The sequence below is a fragment of the Eucalyptus grandis genome, chromosome 6 (assembly GCF_016545825.1).
Source record: "Eucalyptus grandis isolate ANBG69807.140 chromosome 6, ASM1654582v1, whole genome shotgun sequence".
Classification (NCBI taxonomy): Eukaryota; Viridiplantae; Streptophyta; class Magnoliopsida; order Myrtales; family Myrtaceae; genus Eucalyptus; species Eucalyptus grandis.
In genome coordinates this window covers 38,142,346-38,167,489 of record NC_052617.1, presented here as the reverse complement: position 1 = coordinate 38,167,489, position 25,144 = coordinate 38,142,346, and the positions used below count along the sequence as shown (strand labels likewise).

The window sequence follows — 25,144 nt, the reverse complement described above, 5'->3', positions numbered from 1 at the left end:
CCTCCTTTGACTCTTTTCATTCAGTTTTTCTTACCATCTGGCAAAAGCCCGAACCACATGGATGCTCGTGCGCACGTGTGTTTATGTGGACGCTAGCATGCACCTTTCGATGGATCTGATGAAATCAGGACCGACCCGTAATTTTAGAAACAAATAAACACCCGTTTACAAAGTTAATTTTATAAAACTATGTGATAAATTATAAGTGGAAATCCAAACACACATGAGCTAAATTCAAGTATCCACGTCACATATGTTCAAACGCCCAATAAAATTTTTATCTTTGCATTTTATCTTTGCATTATTTAGTTTACAGACCGTGGAGTAGCTTTTTCTTTCAAATTTTTTATTTTTTATTTTCACGAGCATGATAATTGATTGTCGGTCGACAATGCAGAAATTCATTATCCTAACTAATCCTGCGTGACCGTGTAAACGAAATTAATATTTTGATTGAGATACTAGACCAGTCGTCAATAATGCATGGAGGAGAGTAGTCCAACATTGTTTAGATGGACTAAATATCACCCACTATTTTCAATTTTCTTCTTTACGACCAGTCAAATTGAAAGTCCAAGAAATATTAATGCATACGGAATTTTAATTTTGAGAAATCATTCATGTTTGGCATATATTTTAAGTTGTGGTCACATATTAATAATTGCCTAACAATAACATGGGATGAAAACTCAAGCCTACGGTCTGAAAGCCGTCATGTCCCACATTGTCCTCATGGGTCAACCTGTGGTTGAGGACAATGTCATAAGGCGCGTTAACCCAGCTGTGGGCATTTAACCCACCCTCATTCATTCCAGGCGCGAGAGGTTATTATATTTGCCTACCCGGCAATAGTTAGAACCGAAGTCCTAACGTGGTATTTACCTTCACTACCGTAAGGCTCCCTAATTTCTTGTCTATATTTGTCTTTTTGACAAAGAGGGAATATGAGGACAACGCAGGGTCTTTCACCCCAAGGCAGTTCTCCGCTTGTTTCCTCTGTAACTCTTTTTAATCTATGTGTTACTCTTGTTTGCTCCGGAGTTAGCTATTTCATATCGTTAATGTTGATTAATGCTCGAACTTAAATCCGTTTAATCTGGAATCGACCCAAACTCGTGATTCTCGAGACATAAGTATTTGTGGGGCCATGGAGATAGAGGCGAACGATCGGACAGACGAGGAAACAGCCTAGCTAGCACCCGGACAAACTAGGCCACCAAGTGGGCTCCCGGACAATGCCTAGTAGTTACTGTGTTTTTCAGAGCAGTAGCCGGGTGCCCATGCCCATTTTGGCGAGCGTTTGGCTCCCGATGCGGCTTAGATTTAGACTCATTAAAACCCTATTTTTAAAGGTTTTATTGAATGAGAAAATAATGAAAACTCCAAAGAACTTATGAGAGCCGTCATCCAAGAGCGCTGAGAGCATGGGAAATACTCTCTTTTGTGATTGATTATCATGAGTTCGAGTGATATCTAGGATTGCAAAACACTCGAGTACAATCATTTTTCAAGTTATTGTGATCTTCTAATTACTAATGATAGTTGAACTATTCGGTCGGTCTCTTCCTGTGGGGTAGGCACATGCCAATCTAAGCAAATTAGTTGTCTTCATCTTTTATTTCTGTGATTCATTTCTTACTTGAATCATTTTGTTTATTGACGCTTTCATGATTATTACGACAAGTGAGTCTAATAACCATCAAGATTTATCGAAAGAATTTCTTGCATAAACCTAAAAATCAATGCTAACAAGAGTCCAAAGTAGCGCTGTAAAAGAACAATGTCTCTTTTACGGTACGGTCATGAGTCATGACCACGAGGGACTCCTTTTGTTGTTTTGGTTTTGTAGGGGAGGGACTTCACTGATGTGGGCATGATTTAGCCATGCAAGCGAGGGTAAAGCGATTGTACTATTAGTTGGCCATGCAAGCGACTACGATAGGCCATTGTACTATCCTTAGGTGAATGGATCAAAACAAACAAAAAGGACAAGTGCCGTCCATGATGGCTTCCAGCTTCACGAAAATGATTAGACGTGACCCCTGATGGGACCGATATGTGAACGTAGCGACAGGATCCAACGCACGTTAATCCAAAAGTCCAGAGTTGCAGATTTTTCTTACGTTGAAAGGTCCATCGTGACGAAGAAAATCGTTTGTTTTTCTACCTAACCCCGTAACCGGGTATTCCCGGACATGATAATCAAGCTTATCTTTTGCCAGATAACACGTGGACAAAATTATTGAGGAGAACGGGGGAAATGACTTGGGAAATTAGGGCACGTGCAGCCCGCCAGCATTAAGAAAACTAAGTTTAGTTTAATTCACTCTTGTATCCAGAAAGAGAGCGAATTAGGGTTTTAACCTTTGCGTGGTTTGTAATTTTAGAATTACGGACTCGGTTTTTATTTACTACTGAGTACCTTGAATCATTGGAAGTATGAATAGCAACAGAAAATAAGTTCACGAAATATTCTCACTATTATTGAGCTAAGTTAATCTATTGTTGTTTTGGCAAGCGAAGAAAAGGAAAGTGATTTTGTCTGATCTAAGTTTCCAACCAAATGATCCTTCTTTCTTTTGAATTTAGTAGACCCCATTAATTAAATCCTGGGGCGGCTTTAGGAGACTCTTGTTCTTTCCATTTATTTCGTTTCAAAGCTTGATGTACACCCACTCCTTTGAGAAAAACCCTAAATAGCTTTTTGTCACATCAGTTAGGCATCTGATTAGATCCTCTGCGCGATGCCTTCTTCTTTTCCATCTCTAGATTGAAGGAAAAAAGAATGAAAGAAGAGAGAGAAGCCTCGTCTTTTTCGGCGTTCATGCATGTGGATTAATTAATACAATCTCGCATGTCCTCCTATTGACCGTGCATGTACTTAGAGAATTGGTGTTACTTTAGCTCTGACGTACAATTCCCATAACTAACCGATTCTGTCTAGCACAAGTCAGTCGTGGATTTCATCGTTTATTTTTCGCCGAAACAATTCTCAACTCACCTTTACACACTTTTGACTCGATCAACATTACAAGAGACGTACGTTAGTTTCCATAATCCTGCTTATGTACACTTGGAGCGTTCTTTTGTGTAGATGTAAATGAAAGGCTTATATAGCAGCTCGTCACATGTGCTCGCCGACGAGGGAAATTGCACGTACCAGTCAAACGCAAGTTCTCGACACCAAACTCTTACGAATTAGAAACTGTTAGAGTTGGAAATGGTTGCATTGCGTCCGTCCTTATTGACCGGGTTTTGTCTTGGAACCGACAGACGTATCTTGCGTCTGCTTCAAATTAAAGCCCTAGATATCCTATAATTTCTTTTCATCATCAAAATCGTCGTCCATTGGCAAGTTGATGGACTGAGAAGGCTCTTTCTCACCTAAAAAAGCGAGGCATCTATCTTCTTTTTCTTCTTTTGAGAAAAAAAAATGAATATCGGGAACGTCAAAAATATGAAAAAGAAGAAAGAGGGAGGAAAAGAAGAACGGGAGGAGGAAACAAACAATATCATATCGAGACAAACTTTAGGGTTTCGATACATCACCCGATTGCGTGTTGAGGCGTGCACCTTAGTTGTCTTGTCATACATCTTTTGGATATTATCGAATTAGGTCTTCTAACATAGTCATTATGCAATATGAGGAAATATTCAGTGGTTTGCAAGCGCAGCGCTGAAATTAATAAGCTTGCATGAGAGATCATTAATCATATGAAACTATTTTTAGTGTTTCAACCATATAACGTTGATTGTGCTGATTTATTGCTTTTTTTTTTTCTATTTTTGGATATTAACATAATTGACTTGATTGAAGAATTATATTTTTTTTTATGTCCCTAGAAATTTCGTCGAGACGGAGCCTCATATAAATATATGGACGTCACTCCCTATAAACTCATCTAAAAGAAAATACGAATGATATCCACACTTCTAACTCACTACTTAGAAGCGAACTTCCTTCCATCGGGGATTCTACGTGTGCCTGCATTTTTATTTTATTTTTTTGGTTTAAGACGATTGGAACGAAAAATATCTTCTTTCTTCACGTGGAATTGGAGGGAATCCTCTTCAAATCCCCTTTAATTTGTCTTTTTTCTTCATCTCTGCCATATGATAAATTATTATACATATATAATTTAAATTTCCCCTGCCGAGCTAGAGTGTCTTGCAGGAAAGAAAAGGACATGCAACCTAGGAATAATTGTTCAAAAACTTTAAACTTATTATATAGTGACAATCAATTTTAAACATTTCAATTGTGCCGATTTAATCATAAACTTTTTTTAGGATTTGTCAATTTAACCCTTCGAACAATCTTGGTTGGAAATCGCCGATGTGGATGTCATGCATTGACTTGAATAATTTTTAGATCTATTTTGGATTTTTATCTTTATTTTTCCTTTTCTTTTCTTTTAGCCAACCTCATCCTTGCCTATGGTCGATCATTGAGCCTTAGAGATGGCTTAAAAACCAACAAAGGGGAAAAAAAGAAGAAGAAGAAAAGCTCATAAAAAATACAAAAATTGTCAACATCAATATTAGCCAAGCCACATAGGACGACTAACATTAATTAGACTTCTACATCGGAAATTTTCAACCAAAATTAGTGAAAAAAAATTAAATTATCAAATTATGAAAATGTTTATAACTAAATTGACACAATTAAAAAGTTTAGAACTGAATTGACCACCATATAATACTCTTAAGACTTTTTGGATAATATTCCCAAGTGCATGTTAAGAGTGTCAAATGCCTCATGATAAGTTCTTTCTCGTGTCAACGTGGTTTAAACGCTTTGCTTAGTTCTATTATAAACAATCCGCATTATCACCATTTATTCTCATATCATTAATTTATCTTTCTCTTCGTCAATTCCATATGATAAATTAAAAAAAAAAAAAATCATGCGTACATTGCCTGATGATCGGCCATCTTCTACGTTTGATCAGAGCATCTACACAAGAATCGTAATTCAACTACAGCACCTCTTTTAGTAATCGAGAATGTACTATATAGAACAATAGAATATGACACGGTGGGTCATATAATGCCGGAACTCAATGCAGAACGGAAAGGATCAAATGCAGTCGAATCGTTAGTATGTTATCTTATTGTAAAAATCGTGCCGTCCCATCACATCACGCGGTGTAAGATGACAAAGCTCATATTGGTGAGTCGAAAATTAGAGATCGATATGGTCCAAATTCAAGGCAGATTTCTCGCGTTCCACGTAGTCAAGGAAAAGCAGATAACCTTCTTTATTCGTTGGTAAGCTGTATCCCATTTGCAAAGATTCTATTTGCGTCAATTTAATCATGTCCTTCTGAACAGAAAAAAGCGTAACATATGGAAATTTCAATAACGGGGAATGGTTGTTTTTTTAAATAAGTAAACCGGTAAATACACGCATCACAAAGAAAAGTTGGTACCTTGCGAAATTTGAAACGTCAACAGCATTTATTGTTTGGAATTGACCACTCTCCCTCGAGGAAGAGAGTTCTACTATTGATTTTGTACGATTATGGGGTTGTCTTTTCTTTCACGGCAACCGCGCATCGTAGGCTTTCCGGATAGTCGACTAATCTTTACTGAGGTTCTTCTATCCGGACTAGATTGGACAGGTCGATTCGACAGGTGAACAAGGAATGCAGCCCCTTGTCCGACCTGGTTATTTGTTGATACTCGGGTGGGTTGAGAAGTATGAACTGATTTGATTAGCCATTGAATATGCGAACTGGATTGTGATTCAGAACGGATTGGCCCTGCCATAGGATAGGACTATTGAGTTGAGTTGTCACCGGTCTAGCTCAGCGCTAAGAGAGGAAATTTGATCCTAGGAATGGAGAATGAATTTTAGAGGCATTGGCCTTGAAGCTCACGTTTGCACAATAACACCTCACTCATTTTAGAAATAAGTATATTAAAAATTTTAAAATTTATCACGAAAATATAATTAAATTTTAAAATTTTCAAAAAATACAATCAAACTAGGAGCATGATAGTCCACTCGTCCCATGAACACTATGATGGACAATGACCGTAACAAATGAGCTCGAATTCTCGACAGCAGGTCCCAAGAGAATGTGCCAGTTTTATTTTTAAGAACTCGTATTGTGTTAGTCGGTAACATTTTTTTGATAATGATTGGAGCGTCCGACGAGACAGCGAAAGGAGAGGTTGGTTTGGTGTTAGAGCTGGTGAACCAATGGGCCGGGTTGGTATGAGGACGGAACGAAATCGTCCCAATTTCTACTCTCTCTCTCTCTTTTTGTTTATTTCTTTTTCAGTATAATATGCAAAAGAACGTAAAACAAAAGGGATTAGGTAAAGGGTTTTTTCGAATCGTGTGTGGTTGGGTCTGTCCTAGATCGAGGTCAGTGTCGGCCAACTCATTTGCAAAATATTCGAGTCGCATAAGCACGTGCTCTCACGTGGAAGCCTTCTGTACGAGAGCGGAGGCGACCGAGTGAAATAGCAGTGTCCTTATCCATTTGATACGAACATCATTGAAATGTCTTTAGCTCACCGTTTCCTCTTTTTCGGGTGAGACGATTGGAGTGCACCTGGACGTTTTGCTTGTGGCGATGCATCCGCGCGAGTCACTGCTATCGAAATATTGAACCGCACGAGTAGTTAAAGCGATTTGAAGTGACTACGCACGAAGTAAAGATAAGTGCTTTAGCACCGAATGATGGCAATTTTTTAATTGAAGAGAAAGTTAAAAATTATAGCGATAAAACGCGTCTATTCTTTTGATCCGATCAGAACGCGCCTAGGTAAAAAGTAGAAAGGCGTTGAACGAGGTGGGTCGAGACGAACGATCGAGACAGTCTCACCACAGTAGAAGTGGCCACCCAATGAACAGCCCAAATGGCTGAATTTGAAAAAGAAAAAGAGAAGTACACTCAATCAATTAAGAAGTACAAAATTGGGCTGGATCTACATTTTGTGAAATTCGACTTTTAAGTAAGAAATCCACATTCCCAGAATCAGTGCGAGTCAAAAAGATGTCTTCATAACAGAAAAATCAAGACCAAATCGTACAGTCATTTATTGAAAAATGAGGCCACCAAAACAAGTGGACACCCCAGAAACCAAGGACGCGGGATTTCGTGCTTAGGATAAGGACGGACCCGTAAAAAGAAAAAAAAAAAATTGTCGGCATCCCCTCGCAGTTTGACTTCTGTTTTCTATAATCAAACGATAATTTGTCTGAACACGGCGCTGGAAGACCACAACACAGTGCACGGTATCGTTACGTGAATGTATGAATAAATGACATCAATTTTGCCTTAAACATATACTAATGGGGTGACATTTACTCGACATGAATTGAAATTGAAACTCGCAACAGGCCATGTTATACTCCCAACATTTCTTTTATACGCAATGAAAAGGGTCTTCCTCATGACTTAACATCTCTTCGAGCCTCCGCAATACCCAGCCCTGCCCTTTTGAGCAAGGACACCCTCGATGTACAACTGAATTTCCCAAGTTATACTGACGAACCAAACTACCTGAGTACGAAAGGTCCAATCCGAAAGAAAAGAAAATAAAAATAAATAAATAAATAAAATGAGAATGATTTGAATCTGCAGAAGGGGAGCGGTGTCGAGCTCGCCTCTCTCGAGGGACTGGTACAGCGGAAACATTCGAACAGATTCTCTTAAGCCTCCTCGCCGAAGAAACCAAACAAAGATGGCAAGATTGCTACTTTTGTCAGGCCGCAATAATTTCTTCTTGTATCTCTGTTATCGCGGCAAGGCGCTACAAGACATTTAAGGCTCGAGCATGCACGAGAAAAGAATGACAAGCAGAACTCTTGAAACTTGATACGTGACAGAAGACAAAACTAGACTTTCTCAAAACCAAAATAGGATCAATCTCAGGATTAGAACCTTCCCTTTTAAGATAAAGAGGGAGAAATAGTAAACCCTTAGAGGTCACATACATGTGACCTACAAATGCATCTAGAAAAATATCATGATTTCAGGAACCAAAATTGATCAAATACATTAAGGTGAATATCAACACCTGATAATACATTGAGTTATCCAAAATCGAAGAACATCCCATTCCACGCATAAAACCTGAGGAACCCCACTTCATCATTTTTTTCTCACCATAAAACAGAAACCCTTTTAATTATATTAATGGCTGTTTGCAACCCGCAGTGCCCTAGGTCAGTCGGAAAAGCAGTCACTATGACTCTAGTATTTTCTACTTTCTGTATTTACTCATGACACACACACACTCTCCCTCTCTCTATTGTACAATGTAACCTGTATAACTATTTCGTGGAAAAAGGAGGATTCTCAGCCATTTCCTGTGCAAATCCCGTACATAATCACGTGTGATGCTATTCACTTGCCATTCGATACTTCAGGTTGCTCCTGAGAAGTACTCAGATTAATTGAGAGAGAGAGAGAGAGAGAGAGAGCAAACATGAAATTTATCAATGGGCAAAATGGCTACCTGGACTTCCTGAAGAAGGTGCTCCAATTCAATGGTTATCTCAGAAAAGGCGGGTCTTTTGCCTGGTTCTGCCTCCCAACATCTTTGCATCAGCTCAAGCAGTTTGGGATGCGCATTCTCGGGAAGTTCCGGACGCAGTCCCTTTAACATGTGAGAGATTTAGATAGATGTAACGTATCGTTTGGTCAACAATACCAAGAAACGCCCTGATAATTTCATGTTTCAATACATACTTGTCTCACTCCCAAAGCAGCTTGAAGTGGAGTCATGTTTTCATAAGGAATCTGAATGATTGGAGAGCACAACATCATTGATCAATGAATTTGCATTTGTTTAAGCAAGGGAAGCAAAAGTTGCATCTTAGGTTAAAGCATACCTTGGCTGTTACCAATTCCCAAAGTACAACAGCAAAGCTGAAAACATCTGCTTTCTCATCATATGGCTGATGGTTTATAACCTGGCCACAAAAAGGAATGTAGAAAATCTGATATTAGTCCAGTGTGGATGCAAATAAGATGGAATTGGACCATATTCTAAACTTCATTCTCATTGAGGTTAATGGTTTAGAATGTGCTTTGGAGCATATTCTAAACTTCACATCATTGGCCATGGTTGTCAAATGAAGTATTCACTGGGTAAAAGTAGTTTTTCACCCTGTGTTAGGGTATTTATGGCAACTTGGTGAACTGAGCTACCGGATCTTCTCTTCCAAGTGATTTGTTTACACCGTTTAGTTGATATGCTAGAGATTTCTGGCAATCTTTGAATTCCTCCTGATGAGGCCAGTTTGATCTAATTTACAAGATAACAATCACAAAAAAAGACCTGCATACCAATATTGGCAAAAAAATTGAGGTTTCATAACAAAAACTTCTAAAGCACCATTAATTTGGCCATACTTTCTCAGTATAAACTTCAACCCACTTATCACCACAAAGCACAGTCGAGAATTGATAATGTCAAACCTCAGGAGCCATCCACCGGTAAGTCCCTGTTTCTGCAGTCATCACTCCACCTTGGCTTTGAAATCGAGCAACACCAAAATCAGCAACTTTAACAACCTTGCAACAAAGAACACGTTGGACGACTCCTCATTATTTAACTATTTGACAGAAAGCACCAGATGGCCAAACAAAATCTCTGCAGCATAAAGTGAATAGTGCTATACCATCCTTCAACACCCCTCCAACCAAAAAAAAAAAGCCCCCCCCTTCCCCGGGGGGGCGCTGCCCAAAACACACACACAAACACAAGGACAAATGGAGAGGCACCATCAATATAAAGCTTCCAACCAAAAACGGTGGGACAACCACATAATGTCAGCAGATAAATAAAATTTATGATTCCATCCCCCATTAACCTAAACTCTTTGGGGTGGAGTGACCAGCAGAAGGCAGTCATCACAGTGAGAAACCCAACAAAACAAAGATAGATAGCTTCCTAAGTGGATTGTCAAGCAAATAGACAAACAAAAGACACTAACAAGGAGGCCCTCTCTGGTTGGACTCATTCAGGTTTGCTAAAGACGGAGTGAATTTGAACCATCTATGTAAATCAGGTCAACTACATTGATTGCACACTAAAGAAAATCATCATTCTAGTAAACAATCTAAAACAAGACTAGAAATGCGAATAAGCAAGATGACCTGCTATCTCCAGTTCATTATCATTAAAAGTATTTTCTGGCATTATAATAACAACTTGCCAACAGAAATCACAATTTGCAACACCAATCTCAGGTGTTACCCATGCGTATTCTGCAAAAACTGGTGCTTGTTTGGTATTTTTTATCCAAAAGAGAAAAATTCAAATGCAGTATCAGATAATAATATGATAGGTTTCAAATGGTAACAGGAATGTTTCTTAAAGTTATATAGGGAGAATAACAGAACCAATAAAACGAGTGCCAGAGACAAAAGGATAACAGTATGGAATAGAACTCATATTGCTTGAGAAGTATAACTCTATCCATACAGAGTGATTTACTTTCATTCACTACTCAAGAACAAATGTTTGAAAAAGACAGTAATGATTGTCACTTTAGTGATTCAATTTCATTCACTACTCAAAAGAATAAATGTTTGAAAAAGACAGCAATGATTGTCACTTGAGTAGCTGACCATATCGCTGTCCAAGCTAGTAAATTATCTCACAAAAAAAAGTAGTTTGTGGTACTTACATTATGGTTGTCCATTAGCAAATTTGCAGTCTTCAAGTCCCTATGAATAATGTTGCTTTTATGCAGATAATCCATGCCTTTACAGACATCGATTGCGAATTTCAGCAATTGAGGGAGCTTTAAGATATTATGATTCTTGTGCAAATAGCTGTACAGACTCCCTCCAGGCATATACTCTGTAAGAAAGGAGCCAAAAAATGGGTTCACTCGAATAATAATGAGGGAAAGGAGTAACATCAAGCTGACAGAGTAAACATAAAAAATCTAAATGATCACTACAAAGAACTCAAAGAAACTAAATCAATTCTCATACCAGTTACAATACAGAAGTGAGGAGGCTTGGTACATGCACCAATAAAACGAACAATATTTTCGTGCTGAACCTGCCTGCAGTTATGCCAACATAAGCCCAAAAACAAACTTGATTTAGTACTGACAATGCAGCCAATCAATGTGATGCTGTTTAAAAGAAACAGAATCCTATAAGATAGTCTGCCACAGCAATATCACCAAGTCATTGAGCAGCAACTTTGAGCCAGACAATCCAAATTCTAGAACACATATTAACACATCAGCGTTCCAACAGGTGAAACAAAATTATCTTAGGCCTCAGTTGATAAAACTTAAAAGTAAGTGCTGAAAATTAAGGGACCGAATTTATAAGTATTGGAAATCAACATAAAAAGTTGTTTGATTAAGATGAAAGTAAAACAATATATTTAATTAGTTTCTTACCAAACATGAAAATATTGAGCATTGTTGGAAAATTTAGACAATATAGCTGGAAAAGACTTCTAATTTTTATCGAATAATTTATCACTAAACCAATTGAGTAAGTCCTCCTTTACTTACTGCATAAAGTGATTTTCGATTTAAAACAATCGATTAAGTTATGTGTCCTTAGAAATTAATACAGCACGTAATGTGGTTATCAAGCATACCCTTAGTTGTAATGACTCAAAAGTGTGGCTAGATCTATGCATCAATATTAACTTACTTTTATCTTGAACCTTACTATCACCCAGTTTCTTTCACTTCAAAGTAAATTATTATGTAGTAGCTAGTACGTCGCCGGTAGGAACATATAGATCGACCAAGTAATAATTTAGGACAAACCAATATGTGCATACAAACTTACAATGATACAGATTAATAAACAAATCTAGATGTCTTTGTGCATCATCTTTACCAATATACCAGATAAGAGAAGCAAAAGGAACTCTTGCATATTTGAAGGACACCGTAGAATCAGCTTACCTTAGGATTGCCACTTCTTGAGCAAACTCATCCTGCAGAGCATCATTTAACTGGTCAGACTTCAGGATTTTAACTGCAACATCCTGGCCAAAATATTCTCCTCGATGCCTTCATAAGGGAAGAAGAAAAGAAACAAAAGCATAAGGACGAGCAACTGATGGGGCAAGTATATTTAACTTATAATGGTAGGTTGAACAAATAACTAAAGCCGAACTCACAAATCTCCACATGAGCCAGAACCAATTCTCTCCCCTATCTTGAGTACTCTCCTATCTATTTCACAGTCAGAAGACTTGGCATGTGCTGCTAAAGCTTTTTCTACAGCTGAATTAGAATGTGATGAACCAGACCAGGATTCCTGAAATTAAAAAAGGATGGTCATTTAACTTAGTTCTCCCTATTGTAAAGCAACAGGTAGAACCACAAAAATAATAACATGTGACACTCATCAGAGATATCATTCCTTTTCCCATAAATCACACACAAGAAAATGGATATCCCCAATGGCATCACATCTTCAGATTATGAAAATACTAGATAACAACAAATTTTTAACTGATTCTACTGCATACTGGTGATTTCTTTTACAGAGACTAAAAATCAATAGCCTAATGAAATTATATTATGGCATCATAGCAATCATAAATAACACATAGTGACAAATATTGTGGGTTTTGGCCAACAAATGTGGAATTTCATGGACCAGTAAAATATGGTAGGAGATGAGTGAATTTAGACAAGTATAAAGTGAGTCCCAAATTTTAGCAAAATTACTGCACAGCGAAACAAGAGTAAATGAGAGTCCTAACCAATTATATGGATGAAGATGTATATATATGTCCATATATATGTTTCAAAACGAAAATACTTTCTTTCCACAATCAAGATTTTATATCGTCAATTGAAGATGGAAAGGTCAAATATGCAGATTTTCAATTTGATGGAAGCTTAATACAGAAAGGACAATAGCCTGTGATCCATTAAACTGACGTAGTTCAATGTTCCCACTGTCCCAACATGACCACCATAATGATTCGTGACATTAGTAGCAACATTTATATTTGACACTATGCAACCGAAGACTGATTTTAGCAGAGAGCTACCATTGTGTCTGAATAGAATTATATTAAATCAAATTGGTTAATAGGAGGTACAGCAAGAAAATTGTTTAATGCCATATTGCATTTAACTTCATTTCATAATGACAACAATAATGACAATCTTGAAAAGTCCAACCAGTTGTTCCTTGACTATAGGAACTGACAACTCATTGTCTAGATAAACAAAGGGCATATACGTCAATAATAACAAGAAAATGTCAAAGTTCCTAGGTCTTTTTACTCAATTTCTATCAGACCGGAAAAGTTTATTACGTCAATATAAAGTAAAATTTCACTAGTAAATATCTCCTGGGATTAGGAAAGCATGGATATAGCATGACACGTATTCTTTTAATGAAAAAAATATGCATGCTGACTTTCCACTACTTTCATGAGGAGCAACATCAAAGAGACTGTTTTTCACAACTACATTTGTGAAAGCAAAGCAATTATCACTGGCCATCAGACCATTTCTTTTGTATACGACTTCCTACATAGGTAACATCTATATATGAGAGCAAAATGCACAAGGGGGTTGCTATGAACTGGTGTTTACCTTGCTTCGAGCAATAGCTTTTGCCATTGCTTCATTCAAACCGTCCGTATCCTGACCACAAGATTGCAAAGTCAACAATTTAACTGAGTATGGATCCCTCTCATAGAGGATATAAGAACAATGCCCCTTAAGAAACAAGAGTTCCCCAGGAAAAAGGACAGCTATCTCGCAACTCCTATCAACAACAATTGACATGGTGACCAACTTATGTGTCGGAATGAGGGTGGAGGAGAGAGTGCTTGGCCTCCAAAACCTCTCCACATCCCAGTGGCCCCGTAGTCCCAAAAAAAAAAAAAAAAATGCTGTGAATTATTGGAGCTACTTCGCTCACTCCCGGCCCTAACCAAAAGAATTATGAGAGTCCCCCATAGATAACTTAATTTCTCCAGAACTTTCATGTCAATGCTCTCACTCCTAGATTTACTATTTCTGAATGATAATTACCTAATACCCAAAATTATTTTACAATCTTAATAAATCAATTCAAATATGCATCTTTATAGAGATTACTCCAGAATTCTTTATGTGCTGGTTCTTAAGAGTCCCATAACTTTAAGAATTCTGCATGTCTATTGTGATAGGTTGAAATACACTAAGGAATTAAATATCCAGGAAATTAATATGTATATATATATATTAGAAATTAAATGGCCCAATAGTCAATGACAAGCTTTAGACCTCGTAAAATGTAAAAAGTCATTCTTTCCTTACTTCCAAAAAGACAAAATGTATACTTAACATTGTAGTCAAACTTCAAATAGCTTTATCTGGTAATATTACTTAAATAATATACTTAAGTCCTACAAATCGTTACAATGGTAATAGTCACTGCTCCCTCTATAAGGAGTAATCTCGTTAAATAAAAACATATTCCCACATGGCCTACGTTCTATATCAGTCTTTTCTTACACGCATCTTCAAAAATCTTCTATTCCAAACATCAAAGTTAAAACATAGTGACATGTCTATCCTCCCTTCCAGTTCCCCCTTCACCAAAGGGGGGTAAAAAAAGTAAAAAGAACGCGATATTATTCTTAAAGCAACTACATATTTCAACAGCATGAAAGCTACCTCGCTATGTGTCAAAAGAGTTAAATTATCTTTCAATCAAATTTACTGATTGCTAATCTGATGGCAATGATAATTCATCAAACATTCATCTTAACCTTTATGCTTCAAGATCTTCAACAAACTTCAATTAGACCAAGGCTAGTCCCCCCCCCCCTTTCTTTTTCCTTTTTTTTCCCCTCTCTTGTGCTTCAGATAAAGCTTCAAGGCATAACTTGTTTCCATTTTAAGGTAAGAAGAGCGAAAATAACCTTCAATTACCATAGTTTCTGAAAATGGAAACCTTTTCCCTAGTTTTTCTCCAAAGATTGTTTTTGATAATTTACTAAACGAAATTCCTGATTTACTCTCATTCACAAATGCAAATGAAAGTAAAATTCTGAATACTTCTAGTACATTGTAAGTAATTAAAGGTACCTCAGAGTACCATCCATCCACAACAAACACATCCAAGGAGTAACCATCAGTGGTGGAGAATACATGTGCTTCCCGGATGTTAAGTCCTATATCAGAGAGCAAAGCAGAAAGCTGCAAGGGAAAAGTAATGAATAAGTTGCTAGTAGAGATTGTCATATTACTTATTATTCACATTGGGCATATTCGTGATTATTCATGGTCAACCAACTCATTTTCGTAAAAAATACAATATTGGCCTGTGTTCCTTAAAAATTTACCCAAAAAAAAAAAAAAAAAAAAAACTACAGGAGGCTTTAAAGACTGATGCGTCTCCTCAAGGAAAGAGAACTGGACTGCACCTTTCTCTATACAAGATTCATTTCCAAGAACAAACTTTTGAAGGTAGGGATTGCTGCTTGCTTGAGTATATTTCACAACCTCCTAATAGCAGTATGCAGTACATTTTGGGGGGTTTGGTGCAGTTTTGGATCCCTGAAGATTCCTTAAGCCAAATATTTTTTTCTTTTAACAACGTTAATCCCCTCTTCATTTCCATTGCATCAATGCCTTTTTTGTCTTTACCATTATATTTGATCAGAGGACGCCCTTCAACTATTACTCTGGTCTTGGATTAGCACTCGGTTTTAGTATCTTCCAATAGGCCTACAGACAGGAGAGGGAGGGAAGGGACATGGAGAGAGGGAGAGAGGGAGAGAGGGAAAGAGTTCCATAAAAGTAAAAATATGGAGGGATGCAGTATACAAGAATTATATAAAGAAAGCAACAAATGAGAGATTCAACAATCAATGTGTCGGCGAGAGTGAAAGTGATAACAAGAGAAAGAGCAAGAGTAGGTTTTTGGGCAAAGAAGGGCTGCAGGTTCGCCTTACAATGGCTCCAATTGTGAAAAGTGTTAAGGAAATCCTTGTGAAAAAACACCACAAAGATAGAGAAAACAGAAAGTATTAAACTGTGTGAGAATACAGATGTTAACAGACCCCATCTAACTTATTTTTCATTAGAATCAATTGAAAAAATAACTTTGTTAAATGATACCTGACTAAGAAGCTTTGGTTTATCAACTGTAGAAAATATCACTTCGTGAATGGGAATATTAGATATCTCTTGCCTGCAATGTATTGCAAATATTAGAAGGCATCTTATATTAATTCTGATGATTGTTGCATCATCATACAGAAATATCCAGTAAACACTGAGAAATCATCTGTAAGAGAACAGAAGCTAGAGGCCACCAATAACACTTATTAATTTTCTTAACAACACAACTGCAATATCAGTAATTTTCAATGTGCAAGAGGCAGGCTATGTCAATTATCTGGAATGGTGGATGCAACTGTTCTTTCTTTTCCAACAAGATTTTTATCATCATGTAACTGCTAAATGTGGAGTTGTTGACCAACAGATCTTTCATCCAGATAATTGCTGGTTATTTGAAATGATCAAGTTACGGTTTGATTTGTCCTAATGTCCATAGATAATGCTCCTCAAGAAATTAAACCATGTTTGTCTCAATTGAAGTCGTTAGTAGGTCAAATTTGCCAAGCAGATATATAAGAATACTAAACCTGCTTTAGGTAACTACTCGTAGCCAAGATATAGTGATCCTTGCACCTACCATGGAAGATCAAGATGAATAATTTCTTGATATCCCATCATTTCTTTTTAATCATTTCTTATGGCAAATGAACAATACAAATGTGAATCCTACACAGTTATAACCTTGCAGGAATGGCTACAGCGCATGTCATCCTAATGAACTGCCAGTGTCTGAGCATGAGCTTTCTACAAATGTGGTTGATACATATGAAACAAGTATATGCATGTCGTGACTGCTCCTTCCATGTCTTAGAAACTTTAATTTAACTTATTAAACCAAAAAAATTTCTTTTCTTAACCCTAGACACATTTTCAAGGTACCTAAGTCAATAGCGTCAGGATCTAGTCCATTTACCAAGGTCATTTCTGATTAATTTCTCGAGTTTAGAAACTTAAGCATGTCGAATGCTGGAGCTCTGTAGAAAAGTGAAGATGGTTTGTTAATTTTGACAAAATGAGTTTCCAGCAAAGCTAGTTAATTGCTAGGATGGAAATCCAGAAGAAGCAAAAAAAAAAAAAAGAGGGGAAAATGCCCAGTCCGGGTGATGGAGAACTCAAGTAAAAAAATGAAAGTAAGGGATTTATAAAGCAGAAAACAGGAAGACATCTTATTACAGAGGATGATCAAGTCTCAAGATCTAGTAATATTACCTGCATCCCACATAACCGGGCACTAAAATGATGGAAAGTGAACTCTCTAGTCATTCTAGTTATTGTCTTCACTGATAGATTTCTGACATTGGTCCTTGCACTTAACTATCTTGATATAGCCAGTTTAAACAAAACAGTGGGGAGGATGACAAACAATTTATTGGAAGCTCTTTTCTCCTTCCTCTTTCATTTAAAGTTCAAAGCAATAGCAGGGTCACTAGACCTATCACACATGATGCAGATGCAGTGGAAGCACATCGATGGCTACAACAACCTCTGAAGTTGATTACCGTTTTGAGTTTGTCTCTGGATGATATCTTCCCTGCACGTCATTGGAGTTCTTTCTAACATCCAAATTGAGGTCCTCGAGCTTAGAGCAAGGTTCAAATTCATTCGCAACATCACCATTGCTGCTATTGTAATAAATTTGTAGAAAAACAAAACAGAGAATGTTATGGTTCCGTTAGCATACTGACAAAAGAAAACTATCGGTATCAGCGATGACAACTCCAACCGATTGAAGCTGAGAAGGAAAGGTAGAATACCTATTCTCTGATGGCAAATGGGCTGCATTGTCTTCATCATACCAAGGTCCTTTTGAAGTACTTGTCTGTAAATCATCATCACCATCCCCTTTCACAGGTATGTTCTACCAAGCAATCAAGAGAAAGTTAAAGAGACGGTAAATCCCCTCAGACAAACATAGAAATCAAATTTAATCAAGGACCAGGCAAATTAGATGTTTACAGACACAGGATAAAATTCTAGTAGGGATCAGCAATAACGGTCCTCAAAAAGGAAAATGTGCCAAAAATTAAACTTTTAACCACACAGAAAATCTAAAGCCAACAGTATCGATCAGTAATAGTCAATGACTTGAGTACGTTACACAATGCCTATATATGCTGATAACTCAATTCACCCAATTCAATTCAATCAAATGGTGAATTCAAGTTTCTTGACCAAGTTCATGAAAAAAGAAACCACAAGTGAAAATGTCGCTATTTCACCTTCATCCAGGTCATCCGGATTCACCTCTGGCAACTTAGTTTAATATCCAAGTAGCGTATCAAAATTACATGCTTGTATTTTAGAACTCATTTAGCCACCCAACTAAAAACTATCTGATGACATTATACACTGAAAACTTCTTCGGCCATCCATACTCTATCTTAATGCTCATAGAAGAGACCCCTATTCCAACTGCCTTACCCCAAAATCACACACGCGCACACAGAGAGTATGTTTTTACCAAGGAATATGAGGAAAAGAAAGGAATGGGACAGGCAGTCGGGACGGCTAGAGTGAAGTACCTCCAACAAACGAACATGGAAAACAGGACGCTCGTATGGATCTTTGGCCTGCATAAGAAGTTTCTGATGCAACAATACATCCTCCACTCTATCCATGTTGACATCAAGCAAATAACTGTGATATATGAGAGCATAAGAACCAATAAGCTTATCACCATCAACACAAGCTGGCTATAAATCACAGTGGTGCAATGAACACTTGATAAAGAACAGGAAAAACACAGCCATGTTTGCATAATGTTGAGCCTTTCACTGAAAAGAAGACAGAAGACACTTTGAAAGCAAGTAACTATTTCAATTGAAAATCAAAAAGGAAGAGAGAGAGAAAGGGGGGGGGAGAAGAAAGTTTCTTTGTTTCATCACTAAAGTTCATATTAAGTCATTGACTTCTCTTTCAACAAAACTTTCTCCTTTGCTCATATACTTCATGAATACTTAATAGTCACCATTCTCTTTTAGCAATCTAAGTTACTGACCACAAAGAGATCCTACAGTTTTTATCCGAGAGTGCCATTTTCCTAATAATTGGAATATCGCAATAAGTGAAAGCTAATGTAAGCCTCAGGTCGAGGTGCTTTTATTGACATCAAGGTATTCCCTGAACTATTACAGTACATTTCTTGCGTATTTGAATGAGCTGATTACAACAAAAACTAGTAGATTACCTTTCCCCATCTATGCAATGAAAACTTTGAATTGGTACTTTTCAATTCCACCAGCACTAACAAATCCCGCCATCAATGTCAGGACAGCTCCTCTATTTTTAGCAATTCAAGAACAAAAGTCTCAACTTACAGTTAATTCATAGAGATATTCACTGGCGTTTGCTTGGTAAAGCCATTTATTAGGATGTGAATAAAGTAATAAGGCGCCAATGTTAAGGGACATAGCATCGTCCTCCTCCCCAACCCCGACCGAAGGCAGCCATTTTACGATCGCATTAGGTTTAATAAAGTCGTGCCTATGAACTGAGCGAGCATTCCATTGCTGCTAAATCATTAGGAGCTAAACTAATTTCTAAGCACCTTCTTTTTCCAGATGTGCAGGCTTAATACATGTGTGCCGTCGGCTGCCTGCAGTAATACGAACGACTCACGAACATGTCGATTAGAACCGCGAAAACCCTCCGAATCCCGACAACCCCCCCGAAGCTAATCCACATTCTATTCTAACCACCGCATCCGCTCCATTTTTCTGTACAGGACAGGCGCGACATGCAATATTCTCAAAGGGAAAGCGGAAGCGGGGTACCTGGGCGGCAACCTATCGAAGTGGGCCTCGAGGAGGTCGCGGAAGTCGGGATTGCTCATGGCCTCCTCATTGCGGGCCTCCATCAGCCGGTTGTACACATCGCTCCGCACGTCGTAGTTCCCGGTCAGGCTGCCGACGAAGCTCCTCGGCGGGGACGAGCTCTCTCCGACCCCTTCGATCAAATCCATCAACCGACGAAGAGAGGCAGGGGGCGGGGGTGGGGGCGCTGGGACACCGCCGCCGCCGAGCTCGGGGCCGCGCGTCAAGCGAGGCCTCCGTCCGCCATCAGCGCCGCGGAAGGAGCGTGCGTGGGAAGGAAGAGAGAGAAAGCGCGACGAAGAGAGAGAGAGAGAGAGAGAGTGGGAGAAGGAGCTGTCGATCAGCAGAGGGGCGTGGGGAGAGGATCTTTGACTGTTGATGGAATCTGGGAGGACAACGAAGGGGGCTGGTCGAGAGTTCCGGGGAGGGGAGGGGCAGTTTCGTCAATGGATGTACGGCTCAGCAGGGAGGAGAGAGAGAGAGAGAGAGAGAGATATGTACTGTGCTGCTTTTTCAGCTACTCCGCCATCATCCAGTTTCTCAGAATTGCCAGAGAGAGAGAGAGAGAGAGAGAGAGAGAGAGGGAGGAGGGGAGACCGGGTCTTTTTTCTTTTTTTTTTTAATTTATTCTCTCTCTTTTTTTTTTTTTTCTTTTGAAATTAAAAATTCTCTCTCCCTTTTCACGGGGAAGTGGAGAGTGGATAGGATTTTGGACTTTTCTTTTGGATTTAATATAAACTAAAAATCCGAAACTAACGCCCCTCGTGCCCCCATCATCCCTAATTAATTGTTGCGTCCCCAGAAAGTTAAAAGATCTTAGCAGATTCTCAAAGCTAGAGAGATCTCTTGAAGCAAAATTAGCATGCTTCATCAATAGATATGTACCGACTTAGGAATTGTTATAATTAGCTTCTTCTTCTTCTTCTTTCTTACCTTTCGATTTTTTAATTATTATTATTATATTTTTAATTCGGGACCGGACCTTTCAATTCGATGCCCCCTGATTTTTTTGGGTGTAAATTGCGCGGATTTTCCGTTTCCCGGGATCGAGGGGGGCGGGGGGGGAGACGGCGAGGCCAGCTCAGCAGCACGGCACAGCGACATTCATTACACGGGTCACGCGGATTTCGGGCCGAGAGTAATGCTAAAGCCACCGGGCCTCCGTGATCCCGCCACGTGGACCCTGGAGCGTGGGCTCCACCTGCGCGCCCTTCCTCTGCACTCGCTATTGGATCCTTTCCCGGGGAAGTGGGGCCTCCCAGCGCTCCCGTCGCTGCCGTGACGTGGCGCCGTGAGGGGACGGTAGGTGGTGACCCGGCCCGGGACCAATCCCCGCTCGTCAAGCAAGAAATAATTATTGCTTACAGATAAATAAATAAATGAATAACGTGTATTCAATTAGGACTGTGAAAACTGGCCTAGAAAAAGGCAAGAGAGTTGGTGAGCTGCTGTGTATTATTTAATAGTACTGAGGTGGGCCCCGATGCCGTGATCATCTGCATAAATATATGGTCGGGAAATATTCCGTAGTCATTTTAAGTGTGTTACGTAAGATCATAAATTACTAGAATATGGTCACGAAATATTCTGTACGAGTTGTTTTAAGCGTGTTACGTGAGATTACAAATTGTTAGAATTTGACTCTTCTATTACAAGAACAAAAATGACTTCAGTGTTTTCCTCCCCATTTGGGGGAAATTCCTCATGCAGTGACTTATTGTCTCCATCCTTCTCCTCTCTCTCTTCACTATTCTACTATTAAATTTCAACAGTTTTGTATTTGCGAAGACATTTTTTATCTTAGCATAATAACCTATCATCGATAATCTATTGTTATATCTATACGCACACGTATGAAAGAGATTTTACTGAGATTTTTTTTTGTTGTTGCGTATAACATTGATGTATCATTACTCTGATAATATAACAAATGGTTCCTCTGTCTCGCATGATGAGGTGAGGAGAAGAGATAAAGAATAATAAAAAAAGAAATATAGAGTTGAGCAACCGTACAGGCATCTTTTGCGCATTGCATATGGCTATACAATGGAATTCACTTTTCCTTCCATTTTCATCGAAGAAAGAGAAAAAATATAGATAGAGGGCTTATCCGATTCAGATCGACAAATGATCCAATTACCAAGAGATAGCAGGCGGGCTACACGTTCCACTATGCCGAGTTGTGAGGTGCAGGTGATGATGATCACTTCGGGGTATGTGCTAGCGCCCTTGACAGGCACTCCCAACAATAGTAACAACAATTATAATAATATTATATTGCATTTCTAACGGTTAGTTTTTTACAACACTGTCAATTAGTTCTACAAATCATAGCCAAAAGAAAAGTTTATTGCAATTCTCATCGATTAATTTAAGATCCGAGATCCAAAATTAAATTTTGTTGATCAATGTAGTATCCAATGTCGTGTTTTAGAATTTAAAATTTTGGTCTTGAAACAAACTTTGCATTACGAGGGTATATGTGGTAACGTTTTTGTTCCCAGGTAACAATTTATATTTAAAAACAATTTTTCATATTTGTTCATTGAACAAGTTCTTGAGCAGAAAGAACGGGTTTAGTAATTATAAAAAAAATTATTCATGAAATAGAAATGCATTTAATATAATCCCAAATTTTTTTGTGACTTATAATTTCTTTTGATTTTTAAATAGTTTTATTACATATTTTTTTTTCCTTCTCTTCTTCTTTCTCTAACCAGTCGCCAACCTTAAGGGAGCCTCACTAGCCATAAGTGAGATCATCGAACCACCAACCATTGCCAAGGCCAGCGATTGACTAGGGGAATAAGAGGAGGAAGAGAAAAGAAAAAAATTGGACTTATTTTTTAGTTGTTTTTAGGAACAAAAACTGTTTTTTTTTTATTTATTTCTTGATTATATTTCAAATTTATTTCTGAGAACAAATTTATTATAGGAAATAAAAATGTATACAAATGAATTTTTGTTCTATTCATATTCCAAGGAAAAAGAAATAAAAAAATTTAGGAAGGTTGCTAACCGCGTCTACGTAAACGATACAAATATAACTCATCTACCCCCGGTATATTTTATTAAACCTTAGGTGGATATTCCTAAACGGTCAAACTCAAGGTCAGCATCCCTTTGCATTCGTAACCACCCATTATATTTATTCAATTATTAAACCCATCATTCACTACAAAATTTTCAGTTGCAAATATTTATTTTGCTTACTCGTGCATGACGAGGGAGAATAAGCGGATATGCTCCATAAGTTGACAGCTTTGTGCTTATACGTTGTTAGAATATTTTAATAATAAATCACGCTTTCATCTAACAATTTAAACTTTAGACGAGTCAATAGTGATCTTACAAAAATCTCACATAGTATTAAAGCTGGAGATTTCGAATCTTTTTAGACCCTATATGTCCCAATTAAATTTCCACAGTTAATACTAAGTAAAAAAACTAGACTAAACGTGAAAGAGAATTTAAAATATTTAAATAATAAATCATGCCTTTATCTAATGATTTAAACTTTTAGGATAGTTGGTAGTTATCATATAAAAATCGCATGAGATCGTTCTCTTTATACACAGTGAGTTTTCGTGAGATTCTCACTTTAGAATACAATTCGTGAGTCACGTTGCTTAAAATTAGATAATCAGAATATGATCTACATTTATATTATGTCCTTTTGGTTTCTAGAAGAGGGAACGTGAATGAAATATTATTATTCGCTAGAGCATTCATCCGCTCAATGGGCAGGAAAGGTGTGAAACGCAGTGAATGTGATTTTGACAAATGAAGCCTTTTATGTGCAGTGTGCACCAATGTCAACTTCGAGAGAACTTGAAAGTTTGTCCCATTTTCTAGCCTTATCTCAAGGGTATGGCCGGCGTAGTCGAAGGATTAGCCGGTTGCGACTGCCGGCCCGCCGCTCTCAATGAGCATTGAATGTGGAATGTAGAAAAAAAAAGAAAAAAAAAGTACTCGATACCTTATTCACATGAGAGCAAAAGTGCTCGATAGCTCACTCGAGCCGTCCGAATCTGTCCAGCTCAATACGTGAGTAGACGGATTGTTTTATTAACCGATTCAATGTCCAATCATTCGAACGAAAAATAGTTCGAAACTTTAAATCACATCACAGGTGAATCTAGAACAGGAAAATTTATGCCAAATAGTAGATCGGTCGCACCCGCTCGTCGTCGATCGAGTCTAATTAAATTAAAAATTTAAAGAGGCATTCTTACGGGCGGCCTGCAGATCCAATCGAGACTTGGCAATCTGAGATTGTTCGAGACAGAATTCGGACTTTTTGCTTTTGTCCCCCTTGTCGACAGGTTCGATGAACATGTTGTAATAAAGAGGAAGATCGAAGATTTTACTTTATTTGGGCCTTCTGGAGACGATTTCTCGTGTCGGGTCGATCAGGGGGAGGTGGGCCAATCTCGACTTTTCCAGTGATGGCCATTTCTTGAGTGTCCCCCTAATCTAATTTCGGGGGCAGCTACATGGACGATACCTTTAGGTTGAGCCATACGCTTTAACTGCTGCAAATAGACGTCTCACCTAATCGATTTTGACGATCGATCCGACTATAGCAACCGATATTGAGATGAATTCCGATCACTCAGTGAGTACCGGCGAGAGGTGTCGATAATTTACCTTTTGTTAAAGGCCTAATGACTCTTGCTCATTCTAACTACGCGAACCATAGGTCGGATTTGCCTTTGCATAGTTATTTCGAGCCCGATCCAGGAGACCTCCTAAATGTGCATAGATATCCCTCTCTTGACCTGATAGCATATTCCCATCGTCGACGATGCCGAATTCGACCCAAATTCACGCTGATGCCAAGTAGAAACACGCTTTGAGGTGTACTGTGACATCCAGCCGCCTTTCTGATTTTGTAGAAGCATAGATCTGAAGACAATAACAAGTTCCAAATCGGCGTAAGACAAAAGAAATTGGACAAAAGATGAGAACAGTTCCAAAGTATATTCCTCCCCATGCGTCACCGGTTGATTTCAACGACGATAATTATCGCATAGAGAACTCGCATTATTCCTGTCATTGTCATATTTTTTTAAGCAACACTCTGAGAGGTAACCTGATTTGTCCAAGAGTCATGTCATGTCGCCATCTTTATAGGGTAAACCGCATCAATTTGGGGTAAGCGTAAGACTAGAACACGCTGGAATTATTTATCAACAAAATGACATTTTCCCATAATTTGCCGTAATTTGCAAATAAC

The 25,144-nt window shown here is 38.2% G+C and overlaps 1 protein-coding gene across 2 annotated transcripts; it reads right to left on the bottom strand.

Moving 5' to 3' along the window:
• Positions 1 to 7,968: 7,968 nt before the first annotated feature.
• LOC104449609 (serine/threonine-protein kinase STY8) lies at positions 7,969 to 20,444 on the bottom strand. 2 transcript variants are annotated; one of them, XM_039315548.1, is made up of 16 exons: positions 19,867 to 20,444; positions 18,616 to 18,730; positions 17,848 to 17,951; positions 17,593 to 17,715; positions 16,091 to 16,163; positions 15,056 to 15,166; positions 13,571 to 13,621; positions 12,133 to 12,272; positions 11,915 to 12,022; positions 10,971 to 11,044; positions 10,658 to 10,833; positions 9,444 to 9,539; positions 8,855 to 8,935; positions 8,712 to 8,762; positions 8,479 to 8,619; positions 7,969 to 8,396 (listed from the first exon to the last, which is right to left on the bottom strand). In XM_039315548.1, the coding sequence occupies exons 1-16, from the start codon at positions 20,052 to 20,054 to the stop codon at positions 8,367 to 8,369; spliced, it is 1,662 nt and encodes a 553-aa protein (XP_039171482.1). In that variant the 5' UTR covers positions 20,055 to 20,444; the 3' UTR covers positions 7,969 to 8,366. The 2 variants fall into 2 exon arrangements, with proteins under 2 accessions (XP_039171482.1, XP_039171483.1); XM_039315549.1 differs by having other exon boundaries at positions 17,593 to 17,712; positions 19,867 to 20,443.
• Between the last annotated feature and the right edge of the window lie 4,700 nt (positions 20,445 to 25,144).